At 28.9% G+C, this 22,801-nt stretch overlaps 3 protein-coding genes across 3 annotated transcripts; 1 reads left to right on the forward strand and 2 right to left on the reverse strand.

Annotated features, from left to right (window-relative positions):
* Window positions 1-11,174: 11,174 nt before the first annotated feature.
* Window positions 11,175-11,933, reverse strand: GT037_011309 (uncharacterized protein; the record flags this gene model as incomplete). Its single annotated transcript, XM_038936356.1, has 1 exon — window positions 11,175-11,933. One exon carries the CDS (start codon window positions 11,931-11,933, stop codon window positions 11,175-11,177), a length of 759 nt encoding a protein of 252 aa, XP_038780981.1.
* Window positions 11,934-13,305: 1,372 nt separating this feature from the next.
* Window positions 13,306-13,578, reverse strand: GT037_011310 (cytochrome b; the record flags this gene model as incomplete). The annotated part of the gene is made up of 1 exon (XM_038936357.1): window positions 13,306-13,578. The coding sequence occupies one exon, from the start codon at window positions 13,576-13,578 to the stop codon at window positions 13,306-13,308; it is 273 nt and encodes a 90-aa protein (XP_038780982.1).
* A 4,700-nt stretch (window positions 13,579-18,278) lies between these two features.
* GT037_011311 (n-acetyl-transferase) lies at window positions 18,279-18,926 on the forward strand (the record flags this gene model as incomplete). The annotated part of the gene is made up of 1 exon (XM_038936358.1): window positions 18,279-18,926. One exon carries the CDS (start codon window positions 18,279-18,281, stop codon window positions 18,924-18,926), a length of 648 nt encoding a protein of 215 aa, XP_038780983.1.
* Window positions 18,927-22,801: the final 3,875 nt, after the last annotated feature.

Consider the following 22,801-nt stretch of genomic DNA (forward strand, 5'->3'; position numbering starts at 1 on the left):
TTAGTATTGTGTATATCCTATATACCTACAGCTATATATGATATTTACTTAGTATAAAAATATCATATATACCTACTGCTATATTGGTTATATTTTTATATATTCTCTCATGGGTTGAAAAAAACATATACTTGTTCTTTTCTACCCTGCTGCTTATTTTTTTTTTGTTTAACTGTTTATTTTTTATAAAAAATAAACAAACAGAAAAAAAAGAAAGTAAAGCAACCAACAATGTCAAAAGGAAAAAAAATTATAAAAGCCCTTATTTGTTTTTGACGTTATTTCTTTTTATATTTTTCTAGTAATATCTATATAAATTATGTCGAAAAATATAAGCCGAAATTACTAAAAAAAATAAGAGGGGTAGAATGGAAATAAAATATATTAAATTTACTACTTTATCCCGAAAATACACAAAAATAGATCTGTAGAAAGTATTACATACTTCTATAAAAGGAGAGCTAGGTGTAATATTATTAACAATATAAAATTTATTTGTAGGTTCGATTCCTAACATCTCTTATAGTGAAAGGTTACAAGCGGTTAAGGGCGTTTTTTCACTTTTCCCTTTTGTTCTACTCAAAATTATAAAAAGGGCCAATCCTCCCGGGGTAGTGTGAGATGAGTGTTGATAGAAAAACACCTTTCTCTCATTAGGAAGCCCAATAAATACAAAAAACTTGTCTATTAGTACAGGTGTACTTGACAATAATAAGCAGGTATGTAATGACTGTTATAGTAAATTATTTTATTATTATAGTTCTTGTATTTGTAAAACACCTTAATTTATGTCAACAAGCTCTTTTGTACGTACAATTCATTCAAATAATGATATATTATAAAATACAATATATACTCCACCAGTATAGTTATTGTGCGCTAATTAACACAGCAAAGTCAAAAAAGTGTTTTAAACTAAAGAGCTAGTAGCATAAAACCTTTTAAGTACTAGTTAGGAGGACTTATTTTATTTCCATACTAATAATTTTTATTTCCATACTAATAATTTTTATATATTTAAATAGTTTTTAGTTTCTTTTCTATTATAGGATCTATGTTAATAGAATACTTATAATACATAGAAAAAATTTTAGAAAAGTTACTTTATACTTATATATAAAAGATATACTATCTTCTCTCCCTTTGGAGACTAGAGTATATTATATATATCAAAAAAAACTTTTTTGTAGTATTATATTTAAATACATAACACATTTAAATTTATAATTAAAAAAACTTTATTTACATAAATTTTTGTTAATTTATAATAAAGGTATATTACAAGGCATTATTTCAAAACTATATAATATACATGGGACTAGTATAATAAATGCAATAACTATTGGTAATAAAACAGTTCAACAATAGGACATAAGCTGATCGTAACGAATACGCGGGAATGAGGCTCTCGCTCAGATAAAAGTAAAGATCATTACACAAGTTTTAAGTCCTATTACCACACCACTTATAGTTGTTCCTATTACTGAATTGTAATTATCAAAGTCAATTACATTAAAATTAGTTTCATTTTCTGTTAGATACATATAACTATCCCCTGCAATAAATTGCACTAAATAAAAGTAAGGATATAGATAATAGTTAAAGTCAAACAGATAACCACCTAAAAATAATATACTATTTAAAATACAAATAAGAATAATACTAGCATATTCAGCTAAAAAGAAAAATACAAAAATAACAGCTGAATGCTCTGTCATAAACCCACTTACAAGTTCTGATTCCTGTATTGTAGAGTATAGGTAAATACTTTACTTATTCGTTAAAAGAGTTAACTTTTAAGTAGTATTTACCTTTAAAAACCAACCCTTTATTTATATATTTACTTACAGTGACCTTAGATACATTTAAATAAATAGCTAGATCTGAAGCATAATCAAACCTTTTTATCATATTGTTATCTAGGTCATAGATACCTACACCATTAGGATATTTAACTCTTTTACTTCTTATAAGCTCTTTAGTTTTTTCCGAATGTGTCTTACCAAACATAGGATTTAATGACCCAGGTTTGCTAATTAAAGATTTAGATCTTTCATCATGATGCTTTCCTCAGAAAGGATGGTTAGTCTTATCTTTAAATCTTTCAACCATTTTTTCTTTAGCAGCTTCTGTATACTTGTAACCTTCTGAGCTAGAAGCATTTTTTAAAAAATTATATAAATTGCTAAATTTAAATTTATTTATATACATAGTTTCTAATTCAGTTAATAATTTAAAGCTAGTAGTCTTATTCTCATAAGTAAAATATTCATATATACAAAAGTTAAAGTTCTCTAAACCATATTTTTAAATAGCAATCTGTAAAGCCCTATTTGATTTTCTATTTGATAAATGTTCGTTTAATCTTAAGTATAAATCTTTTGCACTACCAATATATTTTTTCCATTAACCATATTTAAAAAACTGTATATTCCTCCAATTTTTTTTTAATTAAAAAAAAATGGGAGATCACGTTTAGAAAATATGATATCTTTATCCTGTAAATTCGTTATAATTAATATAGGTATAGGATTATCTTCTTTAGGAGAACTTGAGGTAGAATAAGGTCTACGTAATGTAAAATTTAAATTAGGTTTCTTTCTGTAAGTGTTTTTAAATTGAATTTGGGTTTATCTCAAAAAATATACTCTTATATACTTATGGACTATATCATATACAATTATATAACTGTATTATCGCGTGTAGTCTCTGAGGATCCTACTCATAATTACAATTATTTTTGTTTCCTGCTGATTGTTTATTGTAACATCTTTGACAATATTTACATGACTTCATATACAGCATGGCAATAACACTATGGTCAACGTATGTAAAGCTTTAAAAGTTTTCAGCATATAGCGATATTTAAAGAGGCCAAATCATTATAAGTGGAATTACAATTGGTAAAAAATAGCCTCTGCTAGATCAAACGGAGCTCTATTTGTTTCCGCTATAGATCCTATAAAAAACACAATGAATATAGGAAATAAAGGTACTACATATCAAATAGCTCTTTGAGCTTCTATAATAACAGTTATGTCTAAGCTACCTGCTAATAATACTACTAAAAGTATAGCAGAACTTAAAATTAATTCATAACTAATTAATTGAGCTGTACTTCTTAAAGACCCTAAAAAAGCATATTTAGAATTAGCTGACCATCCAGCCAGCAGAATTCCATATGTAGCTAATGAAGACATAGCTAACATATATAATATACCCAGATTATAGTCTAGTAGCACTAAACCAGGACCATAAGGTATTACAGCATATCCTAATAATGAAAAGATTAAAGTTATAATCGGACCAAGGAAAAATAATACTATATTGGCTTGTGTAGGAGAAACATACTCTTTTAATAAAAGTTTAAGAGCATCAGCAAATGCTTGAAGTAGACCATATCAACCCACTGCATTAGGTCCCAGTCTTCTTTGCATGCTAGCCATTGTTTTTCTCTCAGCTATAGTTACAAAAGCTACTGTTAATAAAACAGGTACAGTAACAGCCAATACTTCAAGAACAGAGATAATTGTTGGAAAATATAACATTTTAAATTTAGAATAATGATCTTAAAATTACATTTAGTTAAAAAGTATATTTTAATAAATCAAGTTAATTATCTATTTAAGTCGCATAGATTATATATTTTAAAATAAAGGCGAATTAAGCAATTTTTTATGTTTATTATCGTTAAAATTAACCATTTTCCCTTTAAGATAGGTATATAATTATGATAAATAAGTTGAAAAAATAAGTGAATCGAACACCCTCCGCGAATTTTTTTTCTTTTGCCAAAACATATAAGTAACCATAAGCAAAAAAAAAAATAAGGTAAAACGGATGCTCTACCAATTGAGCTAATTTCTTTTTTTTTTTGTGGGGGCTTTAAGCAAAAGTTTATTTTACTCTTCTCCCCTCCCCCTAATTGCAGTATAAAATTTGTACTGCAATTAACCAGTTAATTCATAAGATGTATATACTGGGATTTGTTATATTATAATAGATAAAAAAATTACTATAAATTAGTGATTTCACCTTTTTCATAACAAGTATGGTGATATAACCGTTATTTTACTATTATGTGTGTCTAATAGCTAAGTAAGTCAATCTGTAACAGCTTGCATAGTTTCAATAAGGTCCATGTGACCTTTTAATGATAATTCAGCAGCACTTTGTTTAATAGAAATGATTTGATCTTTTGAAGCTTGTGTAATACCCTTTTTACTTAACTCTGAATCTGCTAGCTTAAATATCTCTCTTTTCTAATCTTTAATTATCTTTATATCAATTGCTACTAGCTCACTTGCCCTAAAAACACAGTTGTCTTATTGTACTCTCATTTCTCGGCCAGTAGATAGACCTAAAACAAAATCGTTAAGCGCACGAAGACCACCCGTTAGTTCTGGAGAGACTGGAGAGACTGGAGAGCTTTGTAAATGAACAATCCTTGGCATAGTAGAATTACTATTTTAAGACAATACTAGTGATAAAGATATAAGTAGTGCTAGAGTAATAATAGAATTATTAATATAGGAGTTAAATAAAAGATAAAAGATTAACCCTATCAAGATATACAATGCATAAGATGTAATAACACCAGTGTTTAATTTAGCAATATTACTACTTATATTTAATAATCCTTTCTCTAACCCATAAGGACCTAAATACTCTACGGATCCTTTATCTATTACTTTAGTAGTTTGTCCACCAAGTTTTAGTACAATACCTGTAATGTATCTGTTGTAAAATAGTTCTATTAAGAAACGTTGATTGAAGAAACTAAATATGTTGTAACCTACTCTAGATAATTTAAAGTAAATTAGTATAGTAGATAAATATTCAGACAACACTATAGCGATTACACTTAATGAAATAGTAAATATTAAAGGTAATAACTTAAATAGAGTTGGTACTCCAAATTCAGTATCTAGCATTATTTCATGAGAAGGATGTATAAATAAAGCATTATCTGAAAAGAATCCTGAACCTAACCCTATAAACATGTCTTTTGTTATAAACCCAAAGAATATTGAGAATACAGCTAAAATCATTAAAGGTAAGCTCATAAAGATATCACCTTCATGTGCTTTTTTATAGTTTATTAAAGGTCCATTAGGATTAGTTAAGAATGTTAAATACAACACTTTTACAGAGTATAATGTAGTAAACATTGCTCCTATAGTAGCTATTATATAAACAACAGTACCAGAGAAATAATATTGACCATAAGCAGATTCAAGTATAAAATCTTTTGAATAGAATCCTGTCATAAATGGGAATGCAACTAAGCTTAAAGAAGCTATAAGCATTACAGAGTAAGTAAGAGGTAGGAATTGTCTCAATCCTCCATATCTTCTAAAATCTTGATTATCCGCTACAGCGTGAATTACTGCTCCAGCTCCTAAGAATAATAATGCTTTATAGAAAGCATGATTAACTAAATGGAATAACGCTATGTTATAAGATGATAAACCTACAGCTATAACCATCATCCCAAGCTGGCTCATTGTAGAATAAGCAATAACTTTTTTAATATCTTGTTGGAATAAACCAATTAGAGAACTAAATACAGTTGTAATAGCACCTAATCATAGACATAACATTAAAACTGTTGAACTGTATTCAATTAAAGGAGATGAACGCATTAATAAATACACTCCTGCTGTAACCATAGTAGCAGCGTGTATTAAAGCAGAAACTGGTGTAGGCAAATTTGTTGATTTATGCTATATGTAGATCAATGTCTACACTAATACGGCACAAATACTCAACAACTCACGTTGTTGTTCGGACTATATCATCAATTACATTAATTGTTTATGAATTTAATTTTATCTTTTATGATCTCTATACCTGATTCAGTTAAATGTTTTTTATCTTTAACCAGATCATATATTTTTAACCATTTCAAGTATGAAACATGTTTTTTAGTTTTAAGAGGATAATTGTGTAGATAACTTAATATTTTATTAAGTTTACCAAAATTAACTACAGTATTATAACCATTATAGTTTTTTACATGTGTTACATAACCATCTATTAGGTTAGCAAGCAGTTTACTAAATTCCACATCATCTTTTTGAGAAACTACGTATCTTACAGTAACAATATGTTTACCTGTTTTACTTAAATAAGCAGAACTAGTGAAACATCCTTCTGCATCTGTAAATCCAGATAATCATGCATTACATAAATTTACTTTTCCATTTGATTCTATATGTGTAATATTAGTTTTATATTTTAAATTAAAAGCTTCTAATCATGATTTAAACTGAAGTTTTTTATTTTTGGTTATTAAGTTACCATTGAATATCTTTATTATTTTTAAAAGATTATCTTTATCTCTAACTCTATACTGATGAGTTTGGTTTAATTTGCTTTGTACTGTTACGGATCCAAAGCCTAATTCTTTTTTAATATAGAATAGTACTTGTGCATCTACGCTACATTGTGTTACTTTAAACACTAAATAGCCTCTTTTGTCTATACTAAATCCTCCGTCTCCTTCAGCAAATCCTATTAACCATCATTCAAAAAAATTTTTATCATTTAATGTAATTGCTTCACGTGTAGTCTCTTAAGAGCCCAAGTTAATAACGTGGTTTCCTGCGGATTGTCCCTCATTCTGGGTTTTTCCGAAGCTTACAAAGTAAACAGTGGACCAGAATATAAAAACGGGATGTTCCCGCATATAGTGAAGTTTAAGGAAGGCCCTATTCAAACCTTCCATCGCCATAGGTAATCATACGTGAAGTCCTACTTGAGAACTTTTAGCCATAGCTCCAATTAATAAACATATACCTACAATAGTAACAACATTTTCATTCATGTAAGGAGCTAATGAGAATACAGTTGCATAATCAAGATTACCAAACGCTCATAATATAGCAAACATACCTATAGTTAAGAAACAATCACCTACTCTATTTGTTAAAAATGCTGAAAGAGAACTTTGATTTGCTGCTATTCTAGTAAATCAAAAACATACTAAAAGATATGAACAAACCCCAACACCTTCTCACCCTACAAACATTAATAAATAGTTATTAGCTGTAACTAATATAACCATCATAAATGTGAACAAGCTTAAATAGCTAAAGAACCTTTGATTGTGAGGATCCTCACTCATATAACCTATAGAATAGATATGCACTAAAGAAGAAACTATTAAAACAGGTATAAGCATAGAAACTGTTAATGAATCAAAATGAAATCCTCAGGATACATTTAATGATTCAGAATCAATTCATCTGAATACCTCTATGGATACAGGTATATTATTTAACCCAACTTCAAAGAAAGCTAAAACAGCTAATATTGTTGTAGTTACAACAGCTGTACATGTAATTATTTGTGCTCCTGATACTCCGATTTTTCTACCAAAAAAACCAGAAGCTATTGATCCTAATAGTGGTAAGATAATTATAGCTAGATACATTATTTAAATTCAATACTAATACTTCCTCTTCGTTTTCTCCTTTTTTCCATAGGAATTGTATTCCCTTAGGAAGGATAGGATATTACCATAATTTTTCTATTATGCCTGACTATACCTTAAGCAAATAATTATATAATTATATAATTATATAATTATAAACCAACCTCCATTTAGTCGATGAACTGTTTACCAATATTTCTATATTGATGTTTAGCTGCGGATTATCTATTTCATTTCTTCATACAAACCGTTTTTACCATACAACGAGTCATTACCTGTTCCATTAATCATATTACTATATTAATTTGGTAGATTTGTCTTTAAGATTTCCCCGCATTTTGAAGATTTCGCCTTAATGAGACTAGATAGAGGTTTGCTCTACCTTTTTTGACCTATTTTCTCTCAAACCCCTAATCATCTCCATTATTATTTTTAGTAGCAATCCCCGTTTTGTTTTTTAATAACAAGATTTCTTTAAGACCATCGTCTTTTAAATGTTCTTTGTTTTTAACCATAAAAGCAGCTATTTTAAAAGTACAATAATTTGAGTACTTTTATCCTGCAATATTATATTCTTCAAAAAAAGGTATTACATGGTTAATTATATCATCAATTCTTGTAACTACAAACTCAGCTATTGAACGTTTTTCATATCTAACTACATATCCGCATTTAAAGAAGTCTACAAAACTCTCTAATAAATCTACATCTCTTAAATCTTGAGCAATAGAAAAACGTAATGAAGCATATATATTGTCTTTTGTCTTAGATTTATTAATAGCCATAAAAAAATTAGATTCTCCTGTTGAAAATCCAGCTATTCACGATTTAGAATGCACAAGTGTATTATAGTTATTTACTTTTTCTTCTCTTATAACAGGAATAGTTTCAGGAAAAGCCTTTTTTAATTGGTCAGATAAACCTCAATTCATAGATGCCCTTTTATTAATTATTTTTTGTATTCCCTCTAGATTAGTATGCTGTTTTTCTAACATTAAATTAATAACATTTTTAAAAAGCATATAATCGGAATATTTTTTAGTTAATAAGGGATAATTATCAAAGTGCGGTATAATTACATTAGTTATATCCTTAATAGAATGAACCCTAAATTAAACTGTAGAATTATTATTGGGTTGGGATACAAGTCCTATACCTCCGAAACATTCCTGTATTTTCAATACTAAAGATCTATCTTTTTTATGCATCTTTAGTTGAATTCTGGCCTGCACATTTCATCCAGTTTTATATCTAGAATTCTTTAGCATTGCAATTAGAAAGGAACTTTCCGCATCAAAAATTCCAGTTATAAATAATGGATCTAAAGAATTTTTACCCCTCTCTCAGAGAGAGAGGGGGTCCAAACCGAGTTAAGGGGTTTAGATGTAGAATAATTTCTTATTCCACTTGGAATGATATTAAGAGCTTTAATGGGTGATTTAGCTTGACTAAAGGATAGATGGATTGATTTAAAAGAGATAAATCTATAAAAAGCTACTAAAATACCTAAACCAATCGCAGACTCTGCTCCGGCTATGGCAATAATATAAATAGCATACGTTTGACCTAATATATCATCAAAGCTAAGTGAGCTAACCAATACTAGAAATGTAATAGCTAATAGCATTATTTCTATTGAAATAAGCATTAAAATTATGTTTTTTCTGTTTAAAACAAAACCCAAAATTCCAATTGTAAATAAAATTAGTGATAAATTCATTGTATAAAAATATAAATTAATGTATGTGTTCTAAAATATCGTATTGTTCATCTATTATACATAAATGTAAAATACTCTACTATTGTATTTTTGTAAGTTAACTTTTTTTTTAATGGGGGATTTAATAATAATAGGTAAATCCTAAATGAATCTTCTCCCCCTATTGCTGTAGAAATATAAGTCTATCTTGCAATCTTCCAGCTATAAAAAACATTTATCTACTGGGATATGTTATACTATTTTCTAAAATGTACCATAAATGGTACACAGCTCATATTTCATAACAAATTAATTTTAAAAGACAATTGTTTTACTCTTCCGGTGCTCTTCCGGTGCTCTTCCGGTGCTCTTCCGGTGCTCTTCCGGTGCTCTTCCGGTGCACCATAAATGGTACACAGCTCATATTTCATAACAAATTAATTTTAAAAAGACAATTGTTTTACTTCCGGTGTAAATTACACTATGTTACCATCAAAAAGGTAAATTAAAGTTGAAACTGAATAATGGATAGCGTCTAATATTGGTGCAGGATATATACCAAATAAAACAGTAGGTATAACTAATATTAATAAGATAGTAAATTCTCTTTTAGTTAAATCCGGTATACTAAAGGTAAACATTCTTGAATACGCTCCACCAAAAGCTATTCTTTGATACATATATATAGTGTATGCTGCAGAGAAAATTATTGAAGAACTTGCAAAAACACCAAATAAAGATGATCTTTCAAATACCCCATATAATGATAAAAATTCTCCTATGAAATTTAAAGATAAAGGAGCTCCACAGTTAGCAAGACATAGTATAAAGAATAATATAGCAAATAATGGCATTACTTGAGTAACTCCTCTGTAGAAAGAGATTACTCTTGTAGAAGATCTATCATATAATACACCTCCTGCACATATAAATAGACCTGGTGAAACTAGTCCGTGAGCCAACCCTAAATTTATAGCACCTTCAATACCTTGTATGCTGTTACTGAACACACCTAGAAGATAAACTGCAGCATGTGAAACAGAACTGTATGCAATAAGCTCTTTAATATCTATTGTTCTCAATGTACTAAGACTAGCGTATACAATAGTAATAACACCAATTAGGAAAATTATATAAGTATATTCCATATAAGCTTTAGGTAAAACAGGTAAAATTAGTCTAAGTATACCATATAAACTCAATTTAAGTACAATAGCAGCTAAAATTATACTTCCTCCTAAAGGTGATTCAACGTGAGCCTTTAAAAGTCATGTATTTAGGAAAATTGTAGGAGTTTTTACAGCAAAAGCTATAAAAATACCATAAAATAAGAAAAGTTGTGTTAAATACATGAAATTTCCTTTAAAAAGAGTATCAAAATCGGTAGTACTCATTATAGATGACATTGCTAATATAGATAATAGTAAAAATAAAGAACCCAACACGTAACTAATATATCCTTAAAAAGGACTTTAGTTTATCTTTAATTTAGGGTTACTTCAATCCACACCGTACTAGACGGTTTAATCCACCCCATGGAATATAATGCAAATTATAACGTTTAGTAGTAGTTATTTGTTAAAAAGAACCTCTTTGAAAATTCATATTAGATTTTATTAGCTTAATTTCATTTATACCTTTTTCAGTTAAGTGGTGTTTTTTGGTTAATAACACACCCACTTTTTTAAAATCTTCATAATCTAAGGTTTTAACACCTTTAATAGGAGCTTTGTCAAAAAATGGTATTACTTTACAAGTAATATCCTCTAACTTTGTCACCACAAAATACACAACTGATCTATCTAAATTTAATTCAATTCTACCGCAACCAAAAATAGCGATAAATTTTTTAATAAGTTCAGTGTCTCTACTGTGCTGAGCAATATGAAATTTCAAAGTGATAGATTTACCTAGTTTAGTTGTAGAACTATTACGTATGTAAACAAAAAAACATCCTTCACCACTAGTAAACCCTGCTAATCAATAAGGATCTTTCACATCTTTATCCATAAGTAAAGGTCTGTTTACCGGAGTAATTTAAGGGAAAACTAGTTGTAATTCCTCAGATAAACCTTTATTCATAGAAGACTTAATGCCAAGTATTTGATTAAACCCTTTTTTAGTCAAATGTTCTTTATTTTTAAGTAATGAAATAGCGAACTTGAAAAGTTCTAAATCAGACCATTTTTGACTAATAAGTGGATATTTTTCAAAATGAGATAAAATTAAATCTAAATCTTTTAAAGATTTTACTCTATATTCTATAGTGGTGTCACCATGTTTCGTAATAGTTCCTACACCAAAATAATCTTTAACCTGAGATAATAAATTAAAATCCTTTTTATGTAAAGTAATTTTGAATATTGCTTGAGTTTGATAACCCATTTTGTAATTACTACTAAGGAATAATCCTATTGCAAAACATCCTTCTGCATCTACAAACCCGGTTACAAATAAAGGGTTTAATTTTATATTAGAGTTTTTTTCTCCAAATATATTGTTTACTTGTTTACTTAGAGTGAGATTATCTCCTATAGATTTAGTTGTATGTATAAAAGCTCTTGGTGATAAAAGCCCGGTTACAACTTTGCAGTTATTAGGATGGAAAGGGATTTTTCTCCCTAAAACTGGTTTCCCAGCGACTAGAGTACACCTTACAAAATCTAAATTTCTAGATTTTGAAGAACCATCTACTCGTTGCTCTTTTACAGATAAAGTAACCCTTATCTGATTTAGATCCGCGATAACCCATTTCATTACTGAAATCTTTAGTGATCTTACCATACCCCCAGTCATTAATGGGGTCAGTAAAAAAGTTTCCTTTATTACCTTGGTTACTAAAGCTTTAGGGCTTTTCCGGAGTTTGGCTCTTTCACACTGATAAATTTCTCTAATTAATGTGTATAAGAATAAATAAAAACTAGCCTTTACTCTGTTATCTGATCCAAATATTCCTATCAATATAAATAATGGTGGTAAAATAGATTCAAAAAAGATGTAAAAGAGTAAAATATCTAATACTAAGAAAACCGCTAATAATAAAGTTTCTAACAACAGTATTATAATAACATAAGATTCTACATCTTTTGTTATTGATTTTCAATTCGATACTAGTGATATAGGAATAATTATTGTAGTCAATAGAATGAAATATATAGATAAACCATCTACACCTAGATAAAAATCAAAATAACTTATTTCATGATACTCTTGCACAAATTGGAACTGATTTGTACTAAAGTCAAATAAAATAAAGATTATTAATGATATAAAGAAATTTAAGATAGATGTAGTTAACGCTATGAATTTTATATTTCTTAATGAAACACCATTATCCCTATTAATTAATATGGCAAGTACACCTAATATAGGAGTTAAAAGTAAAGATGATAATAACATTGTATAAAACAATAAGAACAAATACCTCTAATTCGTATAGAATGATAATGTACCAGCTATACATTTTTAAAAACACACCGTATATAAAGTAAGGTAATAAACTCTTTTCTGCAATATGGCATATAACTTATGCCATATAACGAATGCTAGCTTTTATAAAGCTATCACTTTACAAATTTTTTATAGACATACATTTTTTCCTTAGTTTTTTTTACCATATGATATATGTAAAAAAAAATAAGAATATGTAATGAGTATAACCTTTTTACTTAATATTATAATTATGGGGGCTTTATGAAAAATAGGTTCATCTTCTCCTCCCTCTAATTGCTGTGTAAATATAAATATACAGTGCAATTTTCCAGTTAATATCGATTTATTTACTGGGATATGTTATACTATCTGGTAAGGTGTTACCTTTCATAACAAGTTAACGGTAAAATAACCATTATTTTATAAAAATTTAGAGAGAGTTATTATATAGATTTTATCCTACTAATGTTCTTGTAATAAAGATAAGAATAGGACAAAAATGATCTGTTTATAGAACAGTACTATTTATTTTTGGGATAGTCACCACAAGGGATTATAAATAACAAATTTTACCATTTTCATAACAAGTTAACGGTAGTCTAACCGTTATTTTCTATTTAACTGTTAAGTTTTTCCAGCAAAAAAAAAAATCAAATTTTTGCAGGTTTAAGTCGTCTTGTATGACTTACTTTTTTTTTAATATATCATGATATATTAAAAAAAAGTTCGCCGGAAACTATTTTTTGTGTCTTAAATCCACAAAAGTATTTTCAACAACAGTAACACCATACATTACAAAAGTAAAGTAGAAGAAGTATAAAACAGTACTTATTTGACCAAATTCAATAAATGGAGACTCAACGTGTTTAGCCCCTAATTGCATTAAGATTAAGAAATTAGCAACAAATACAAAGAAAGCTGCTTTACTTAAAGGTCTAAATTGCATACCTCTTGATCTACTTACATCTGTAATAGGTAATAGTAATAATATAAGAATAGCTGCGAACATTGCTATAACTCCTAATAATTTGTTAGGTATAGATCTTAATATAGCATAGAAAGGCAGAAGGTATCATTCTGGCACGATAGCTGCAGGAGTTTGCATAGGGTTTGCCACAACATAGTTTTCACTATCTCCTAATACATTAGGCATAAAGAACACAAATAAAGATAATACAAATATAAATGCAAATATTGTAATAAGATCTTTAAATATGAAATAAGGAGCAAAAGATATTCTTTCGTAGTTTCCTGATACACCTAAAGGATTTCCTGATCCAGCTGTATCGTGTAAAACGATTAAGTGCATTAGTGCTAAAGCAGCTAATACGAAAGGTAAAACGAAATGTAATGAGAAGAATCTATTTAATGTTGCATTGTTAACACTGAAACCTCCTCAAATGACGATATAAACGAATATTAATCGTTTTAATAGGGCATTTAATCCCTATTTTCACCAATTTTATATATATTTGGTGTTTAGACTATGTCTTCAACCAAGCATCATTAACTATAGTTTTTAATGATTGGTTGTGGGGTACTCGTGTCGAGCTTATTGTTGGTATTACTCACTCATTAGTCGTTGAACGTTCTTGATCCATTTATAATACCGAATCAAGCTTCGCTGCAAATAATCTATAAATCGGAGGTTATTATTTATAGATGTTCTTGCAATTCTCCCCATTTGCCTATTGAATGTTACCATTCAAAGGAGCCCATTAATACAGATAAAAGAAAATAAAAATGAAAGAATGTAATTATTTGTTGGAAGGAAAATTAAGATTACCATAACGATTGCTATTTCTTAAATCATTTAATCATTTTATATAAGAAATACCTTTAAGTCCTATCAAAGAATGTAAACCTGAAAAAGAAAAGAAATTTATAACAGTTTGTATGTCAGCTTTGGAAGATACAGAAAACTGATTATACATATTTTTTTCAATATCTATCTTTCTACTTGTATCAAACACTAATTTAAATGATTCAAATAAACTAGGATGCATTCTTTGTTTCAATTGAAAACAACCGTCATTATTACTTTTTATAAAAAATGACCCTTCTGCCATTGTAAAACCAACTATTCAATTTTTAAAGAAAGTTAATTTAACATAATCTACTGCATCTACTGGTAAGTTAAATATTTTAACCATATTATTTATATCTGGTATAAGATCAAACCTTTTTATGTCTTTATCTAGTATTACCATAGCAGTGTTAAATTGGTTATTTCTTGTTTCAGTTAAAAAAAATATGTTATGGTGTAATAATAATGGGAACAGAATTTCTTGTAAATCAGTTTTGTTAATAATCAATTTACAAGTTGGACTTTTATTATCTTTATATATAGTAATCTTACCTAAATTTAGAACGGAACGTATATACTCTAAAGTTGAAATATCCTTTAAATGAATAGATATAACTAGCTTAATGGCTATAAATCCTTTAGTTGTTTTTGTTATTTGTATGTAACCGTCTCCGTCTATCAATCCTGCTAAAAAAGACAGAAAAGAAGGAGGTATGGATAAATATTCTTTTTTGTTACATCTAACATTTTTATTTCCTTTTTTTAATGCGTTAGCACTAACAGTACCTATCGTAGGTAGTAAACTAGATAAGCAATAAACTGTAGTGTAGTTTTCTGTAAAATTATTTGACTCAACAATATCTTGACCTACTCAAGGTATAGCACTCATAAGGTTAGTAATAACTGTTGCACCTCATAATGACATTTGCCCGTATGGCAAGACGTATCCCAAGAAAGCTGTCTAAATTTCGGCTAATTATCCTTTTATTTTATCTTGATAACGCCCCTGTACTTTATCAAAACATTAGTCCCCGAGACCCGCTAAATCTCTTTATAATGTTTCTCTTTTAAAGCCTTGTGTATAACAAGCGACTTTGTCGTTTGTTATAGAAATTTCCGACTGTACATTAGATATCATTTCAGATACCCACAGGTGACCCAGTCTGTAGCGATCCTATATAGAACCGACGGTCTTAACTTAGATATCAAGTCTTTAACCGTTTTCACCCGCATAGCCAGATAACTAGTAGTTATCCTATACCCCTGTCAGGGTATACTATCTCACAGTAATGTAACGCAAAAAAAAAAAATAATTATCTTTTTTTTAAGCGCTTACTAGTATATTTCTATATATATATTGCATATACTTTTATTAGAGACGGACTTTGATTTTTAATTTCATATTAAATGTAACCAATAAATTTATATTTCATTTCATCTATTATATATGGTTTAACTATTGCAACTAAATCAGTCATGCTTTCTTTTCAAATACTTATTTTTCATTGATCTGGATATCCTGCTTTTACAACAGTACATTTAAGACTATATTTATCTTTTAATATATTACATAAAAAAAGACATTCTTTATAAGTAAAACTATTAGTTGCAATGTTTATACCTTGTTTGGCTTGTCTAGAACCATCTTGCATTATTCAATGAGCTAAACCTATAGGAGTTATATATTCTCCTATTCAGCTAGGTATAACTTTGGTTTTTTTTCCATTTACCTCTTTATAAAAAGAATCATAAATTCACAATAAGGAAGTAAAAGTATATAAAGTTAATTTGTAATTAAACCTTTCTTCTAACTCTCTTGCAGTACCTTTATCAGATTTCTTTACGAGGTGAGGAGTAATATTAGAACAATAACCTAATCTATAAAAATATAAGGTAAGACTATGAATATAAGCAGTATTATTTATTCCTTGCTCAACACTAAATCTTACACTTGGAGATGTTTGACCTTTAATTTGGTCTGCTCACCAGTCACCAAGCATACCGCATATTATTATAGATAAAACCTCCTTATTATGTGGACCTATTCTATATAACGCTTTAGTTCTAGATTTACTGAAATAAGATAATGAGTCATATTGGATACATTTATTATGAGAAATTAACATTCAATTTGGCCACTTATCTTTAGCCATCATTAAGATAAAGATAACAGTACCAATAGTTCATACTAGAGTTCTAGGTGCTCTGTAAGATCCATAGTACATACCTCTACCTATGTGTAAGTAAACTATGAAGAAAAATGCTGAAGCAGTGTTACTATGTAAATAACGTATTAATCACCCGTTGTTTACATCACGCATAATATGCTCTACACTATTAAATGCTTCTGCTACACTAGGGTTGTAATGCATTGCTAAAGTTACACCAGTAACAATTTGTATAATTAAACAAAAGGCTAATAAAGAACCAAAATTTCACATGTAACTTAAATTTAAAGGTTGTGGTGAATCTACTAAGTAAGAATTCGCTAATCTTAAAATTGGATGACTTTTTAATAATCTCATTTATTTTTTTTTTATTTTTTAATCTTATTTCTATTTAATAAATTATGTTAACAATTATACTGCTTTTATTACTATTTTACGAATCTGTTATAAACCGTAAAATCTTTTATAAATTTCCTGTTATTGTTTATATGTATTAGTATATAGACATTTATATCCAACACATTACTATTAAGTTTTATATTTTTTGACCCCTTTTATTACTATTTTACGAATCTGTTATAAACCGTAAAATCTTTTATAAATTTCCTGTTATTGTTTATATGTATTAGTATATAGACATTTATATCCAACACATTACTATTAAGTTTTATCTTTTTTGACCCCTTTTAATACCCATTACTATGAAACTTCCCCAACTAGAACAAAGGATTCCAACAATAAGTAATGGTTTTTTTTTGAGGTTCCTAATTAACCTCTAGAAGTGACACAAGTGTAAATAAAAGTAAACTAGTTAAATATATACCTACAAACATCGACCATACTTAGCTAGCCCTATACCCTAATGTGAGTAGGATTTTCTAAACCTTTTTGGAGGTTTAATATTCAATTCTCTACTTTCGAAGACAAATCGTCTTAATATATCATTCATTTCTTGAATAATAAGTCAGCTTTCTGTTCTTGTAAATTCATTATGTATATCTTCTAAATTTGATTTAATCACTTGAAGACTAAGGTCATCTAAATCATGACCTAGATAAATTACACTTATTTGAGAAAAACTCTCAAGTATACTATATCTACGATATTCCCGAGTAAGGGAATATGGATATAATCCTTCATCCCTTGGCTCTGGGGTCACATAACTTTCCACCATTTGGAGGTTGCGACCTTATCTTTAGCCAAGACGTTAAGACGTCCGTTCTCCTAGATCGCCAATTGCTGTGCGTGATAAGGTCTCACCAATCAAATCATACAAGCTTATCTTTTTTCCGAATGGATGACGTGTCTGTATTCCCGGATAACCGATGGATGACGTGTCTGTATTGCCGGATAACCGATGGATGTGAGTCACATAGTAATCCACCAATAGAAGGTTTCAGTTTTATCTTATGTTGTTCAGATGACTTCTACTCATTTCAGTTATTGGGAGATTCGTCTACTTGGCTGCATTGTTGCCTGGTTGGCACAGTGGGTATGTGCTTGGCGTTTTAAAGTATAAGTACCACCCTTTTCTCCCCGACTATTTCGTTTTCACCACCCCACCAAGGCATCCCATACTACAAACATACCGTCCACCAACCATCCTTTCGCCAACCGCTTTTATCAACACACTTCTAATTTTTTTCTAGTAATTTCATAGAAATTACGTCGAAAAAAAATAAAAAAAACCACCCTTCCACTTACCATACCACACCACTCCCCACATCATCCACAATGGCTACTACTCTTTCCTCAACCCCTTCTTCTGTCGAAGTTTCGACAACTCAACCAGTTCACCAAAACCTCCCCAGGTTTTCTTCTGAACGTCTTTTTTTTCGATCACTCTTTGAGTCGGATTTTGAAGCTTATCACCTCCTCCTGAAGCAACCTGAACCTATGCGTGGTTACGGCCTTGACGCAATGCCCGAAACGAACACAGCTCGACATTGGTTCAATGAATTACAAGACAAAACAAGAGTCGGAATCTTTCTCAAAAACTCAGATGAAAGGGAGGGAGAACTTATCGGTGAGGGATTGGTCCTTAAAATGGACAAGCAATGGCCTAGAGTGCATTATGTGTTCAAAAAGGAGTACTGGGGTCATGGATACGCCACAGAGTTCCTGAAGGCATTTTTGTCCGTTTGGTGGGGTCTGCCCCGTGAAAATACAACCATCCTTGTTGAGGAAATCTCCCTCGATAGCCAGGAGAAACATAAGGCAACTGAGCGGTTGTGTGCTGAAATTAAGATGGATAATAAATCAAATCAAAAGGTGGTGGAAAAGGCAGGGTATAAGTTTTGTGGAGAAGTAAAAAACCAGGATAAGGAGATCTGTGCCTTTTGGCGTATCATCTGTCCGAAAAAGGAAGAAACGGTTTCTTGATGTTAAGAATTTGTCCTGAACATTGTTTTTTTAGGAGTAATGGTTGTTTTAATGGAAGTTTACATATTGATTGTCTGGTTAGAGTATTCAACATACTCTACTTTGTTTGTGTTATTTAACCAAGAATGAAATTTAAATTTACCATCTTTTACCCTTGCCTCACTTTTTAATATATAAATCTCATCTTTTAATTTAGTCCTGTTTTTGACTTGTTGTAAATATAAATCTAAGAAAAAAGAACATAGATATGTTCTTTTTTTTTTCAACCCTGCTGTGGGACAAACCCTTATTTTTTTGAGTTATTTATAAATAACTCAAAAAAAAAAATAAAAGGGCTAGTTGGATAAAATTGAATTTTTTTTACTAAGTAAGAATTCGCTAATCTTAAAATTGGATGACTTTTTAATAATCTCATTATTTTTTTTGTGGGGGCTTTAATAATAATAGGTAAATCCTAAATGAATCTTCTCCCCCGATTGCTGTAGAAACATAAGTCTATCTTGCAATCTTCCAGTTAATATTATTTATTTGCTGGGATTTGTAATGCTATTTTTTTAAATGTACCATAAATGGAACACAGCTTAAATATCATAACAAGTTAATGGTAAAATAACCATTATTTTATAATAATTTAGAAAGAGTTATTACATAGATTTTATCCTACTAATATTCTTGTAATAAAGATAAGAATAGAACAAAAATTATAAGAAAAGGACAAAAATGATCTGTTTATAGAACAGTACTATTTATTCCATTCTTTCCATTGTTAGATTCTTCATCACATCCTGAATTGGTTTCTCCGTTATTTCTAAGCATAGGTAGCATTAATCCAGTTTTGTTTCTTTTACTATCTTCAAATCTAAAATATTTGGATAGCCTATAAGATAGGTTATTACTAGAGCATACATATTTGCTACCACTTTCACAAATGTGTGAAGATATAAACCCCGCTTTTTTGAGATCTTTGTTTTACAACTAAATTTACAAACTCAAAGGATGTTTTGTTATCAATAGGGAAGTCAAACTTTACGCCTGGAATATCCTTTAACTTATCAAGATCCTCTTGGCTAATGGAAACCTGTTGATTACCTAGTATTTTATTTATTACATTACTAGTAATATTTTATTTATTACATTAATAATATTTTATTTATTACATTACTAGTAATATTTTATTTATTACATTACTAGTATTTTATTTATTACATTACTAGTAATATTTTAAAGATCTAAGGGTGTTGAACCCTTATGAGAATGATTAAGAGTCATACGATTTACCATTGTCAGACCCTTAAGGTATATCTAATAAAAACCTGCTAAAATATGCATTGTTTGATAGTTATTGATATATAATACACAGCTATCTTAAAGTGTGCTATAAGGCTTAGCAATAAAAGAAACTGGTGTAGTAGTATCTACATTATTATATGAAGAAGTTTGTCTACTATCAATAGTTAATGCATTTTTACCTAATTCAAATATAAATCCTAAGGTCAATAGTACAAAAAATACCATCATAATAACTAAACCATAAATATCATTAGTATAACTACTTACACTATAAGGGTATACAAGTAAGATTTCTAAATCAAATAAAAGAAAAAGAAGTCCAAAGATAAAAAAAGAAACACTAAATTGTGTCCTATTTTGACCTAAGAACGAGTGGAAACCACATTCGAAAACACTATCTTTTTCTTGGTAAGGATTATGGGGTGCTAATATTAAATTAACCGCTAATAATATAATAGCTAATATAGGTATAAAAATAATGAAAAAAGTTGTACTTGTCATTTATAAATTAAAAATGATCAATGCTAATATATTAGCTAAACTTAATAATTCTTCAGGTATAAAAATAAATAATGTTATTACTAATGTAATAACTGAAATAGATAAACTTAATGAGGTTGATATAACAATATTGTTTATATTTACATTCACTTTTTTAACGATAGTATTTTTTTCAGTTATTAAACCATCTGCATTAAAATCTTTTAGTTCATCGTTTACTAGGTAATCTGGTTTATCAAAAAAGATTTGTTTTATTATAGCTAAATAATATACAGCACTTATAACGCTTGTTAATATAGCAACTAAGCTCATAAAAATATACCCGTTATCAATTGCTGCACTTAAAATCATCTGTTTACCAAAGAACCCTATTAAAGGTGGTATTCCCGCAAAAGAGAATAAAGTTATCCCTAAACTTAAGGCTATAACAGGATTTATGTAGTAATATCCTTTCAACTGATCAATAAGTTGAATAGGAGAATTATTAACATCCGTTAAATTACCGTTGTTTTCATTACTATCCTTTTGTTTTTCATTACTATCCTGTTCTTTTCCAATAATTTTGGTAGAATTTGTATTATCTACATAACAATAAAGAGAGTAACCAATAGTTAATATTAATATAAAAGCATTTAAATTTGAGATAGAATATTGAATTAAGTAGAACATAAACGCTTGTGTTGATTCTACAGTGTGTATACTTAAACCTAATAATATAAACCCTACGTGTGATATTGTACTAAACGCAAAAAGTCTTTTTATTCTAGACTGTGTTAGCCCTACCACTGTTCCAATAACTAAAGATAGAAGAGAGCTAAGTAATAAGCTATTTGTTCAAGAAAAATCTAGATCTAGTATTGGTTTACTTGTATAGTGAACTAATTCTAATAAGAAAATAAAAATAGAAATTTTGGCTATTATAGCTACAAAAGTTGTAACAACAGTAGGAATAGCATCATAAACGTCAGGACTTCAAAAATGGAATGGTGCAGCGGAAACTTTAAATAAGAATCCTACAGCTATAAATAGTAAACTTATGTGTATATAGTAAGATTTATATCAATATAGTAGCCCTGTAAGGTTGTCTTTACTTACATTAGATATGCTAGTTATAATATATAAGCTGTCTAAGTTTGTGGTACCAGAATTTGCATAAAGTAACGCTGTACCTAATAGTATAAAACAAGATGACAATCCCCCTAGTAAAAAATACATAAGACCACCTGAAGTAGCGGGTTCTGAATCTCTATAGATAGTTGATAATAAATACAGTCCATAACTTTGTAATTCTATAGACAGGAATATAGATACTAAATCACTAGTAGAAATTAGAAAAACACTTCCTGTAACAATAAATAAGATAATTAAGGAGTATTCTATTATTTTAAACTGCTCTCCCATTTTATTTAAAAGTAAGGTTCCGTAATAAACTAATTTTGTAAATAAAAGTCTAGTCGGGCTGCTATATTCTTTCAATCAAACTTTTCTAGGGTAAAATGAAGTTAACAATAAGATAACGCTAGTTATTAAAAAGATAAATAGGTGGAAAAAATTTGTAGTAGCTGTAGTATGGAATAACCCACCGAATATTCCTATACCTTTTGCTAAAAATAAAAGAGATAAATTATCATAAGCTATAAAAGCTGATATTAGTAAGATTGTAATCGTTGCTCTAGAGTACAAGATAGATTTGTCTCGTCTTGATGTAATAGCATTAGATAAAAGTAATAATATTAATGAATTTAGTAACATATCAGAATAGAGAGATTCGAACTCCCCTTTTACATTCTACAGGAAGTAACTATTTTCCTTACATTATTCTGAGAAAAATTGTATTGAGGGAAGCCTTTAAAATGAATCGAACATTTATCAAAATATTAACAGTATTCCGCTCTACCATTGAGCTATAAAGGCGATTAAATAATGTTATTAGAGGTATCACTACACAAAATATTTATACAAATCCCTTGCGCCCTTATGAGAATAATTAAAAATCATACGCTTTACCATTAAGCTAAGATCTCTATAAATATATTTACTTACCATCAATAAGTAATAAGAAATAAGTGATTCGAACACTTAAC

This window comes from Alternaria burnsii, assembly GCF_013036055.1.
Source record: "Alternaria burnsii strain CBS107.38 chromosome Unknown 755, whole genome shotgun sequence".
NCBI lineage: Eukaryota > Fungi > Ascomycota > Dothideomycetes > Pleosporales > Pleosporaceae > Alternaria > Alternaria burnsii.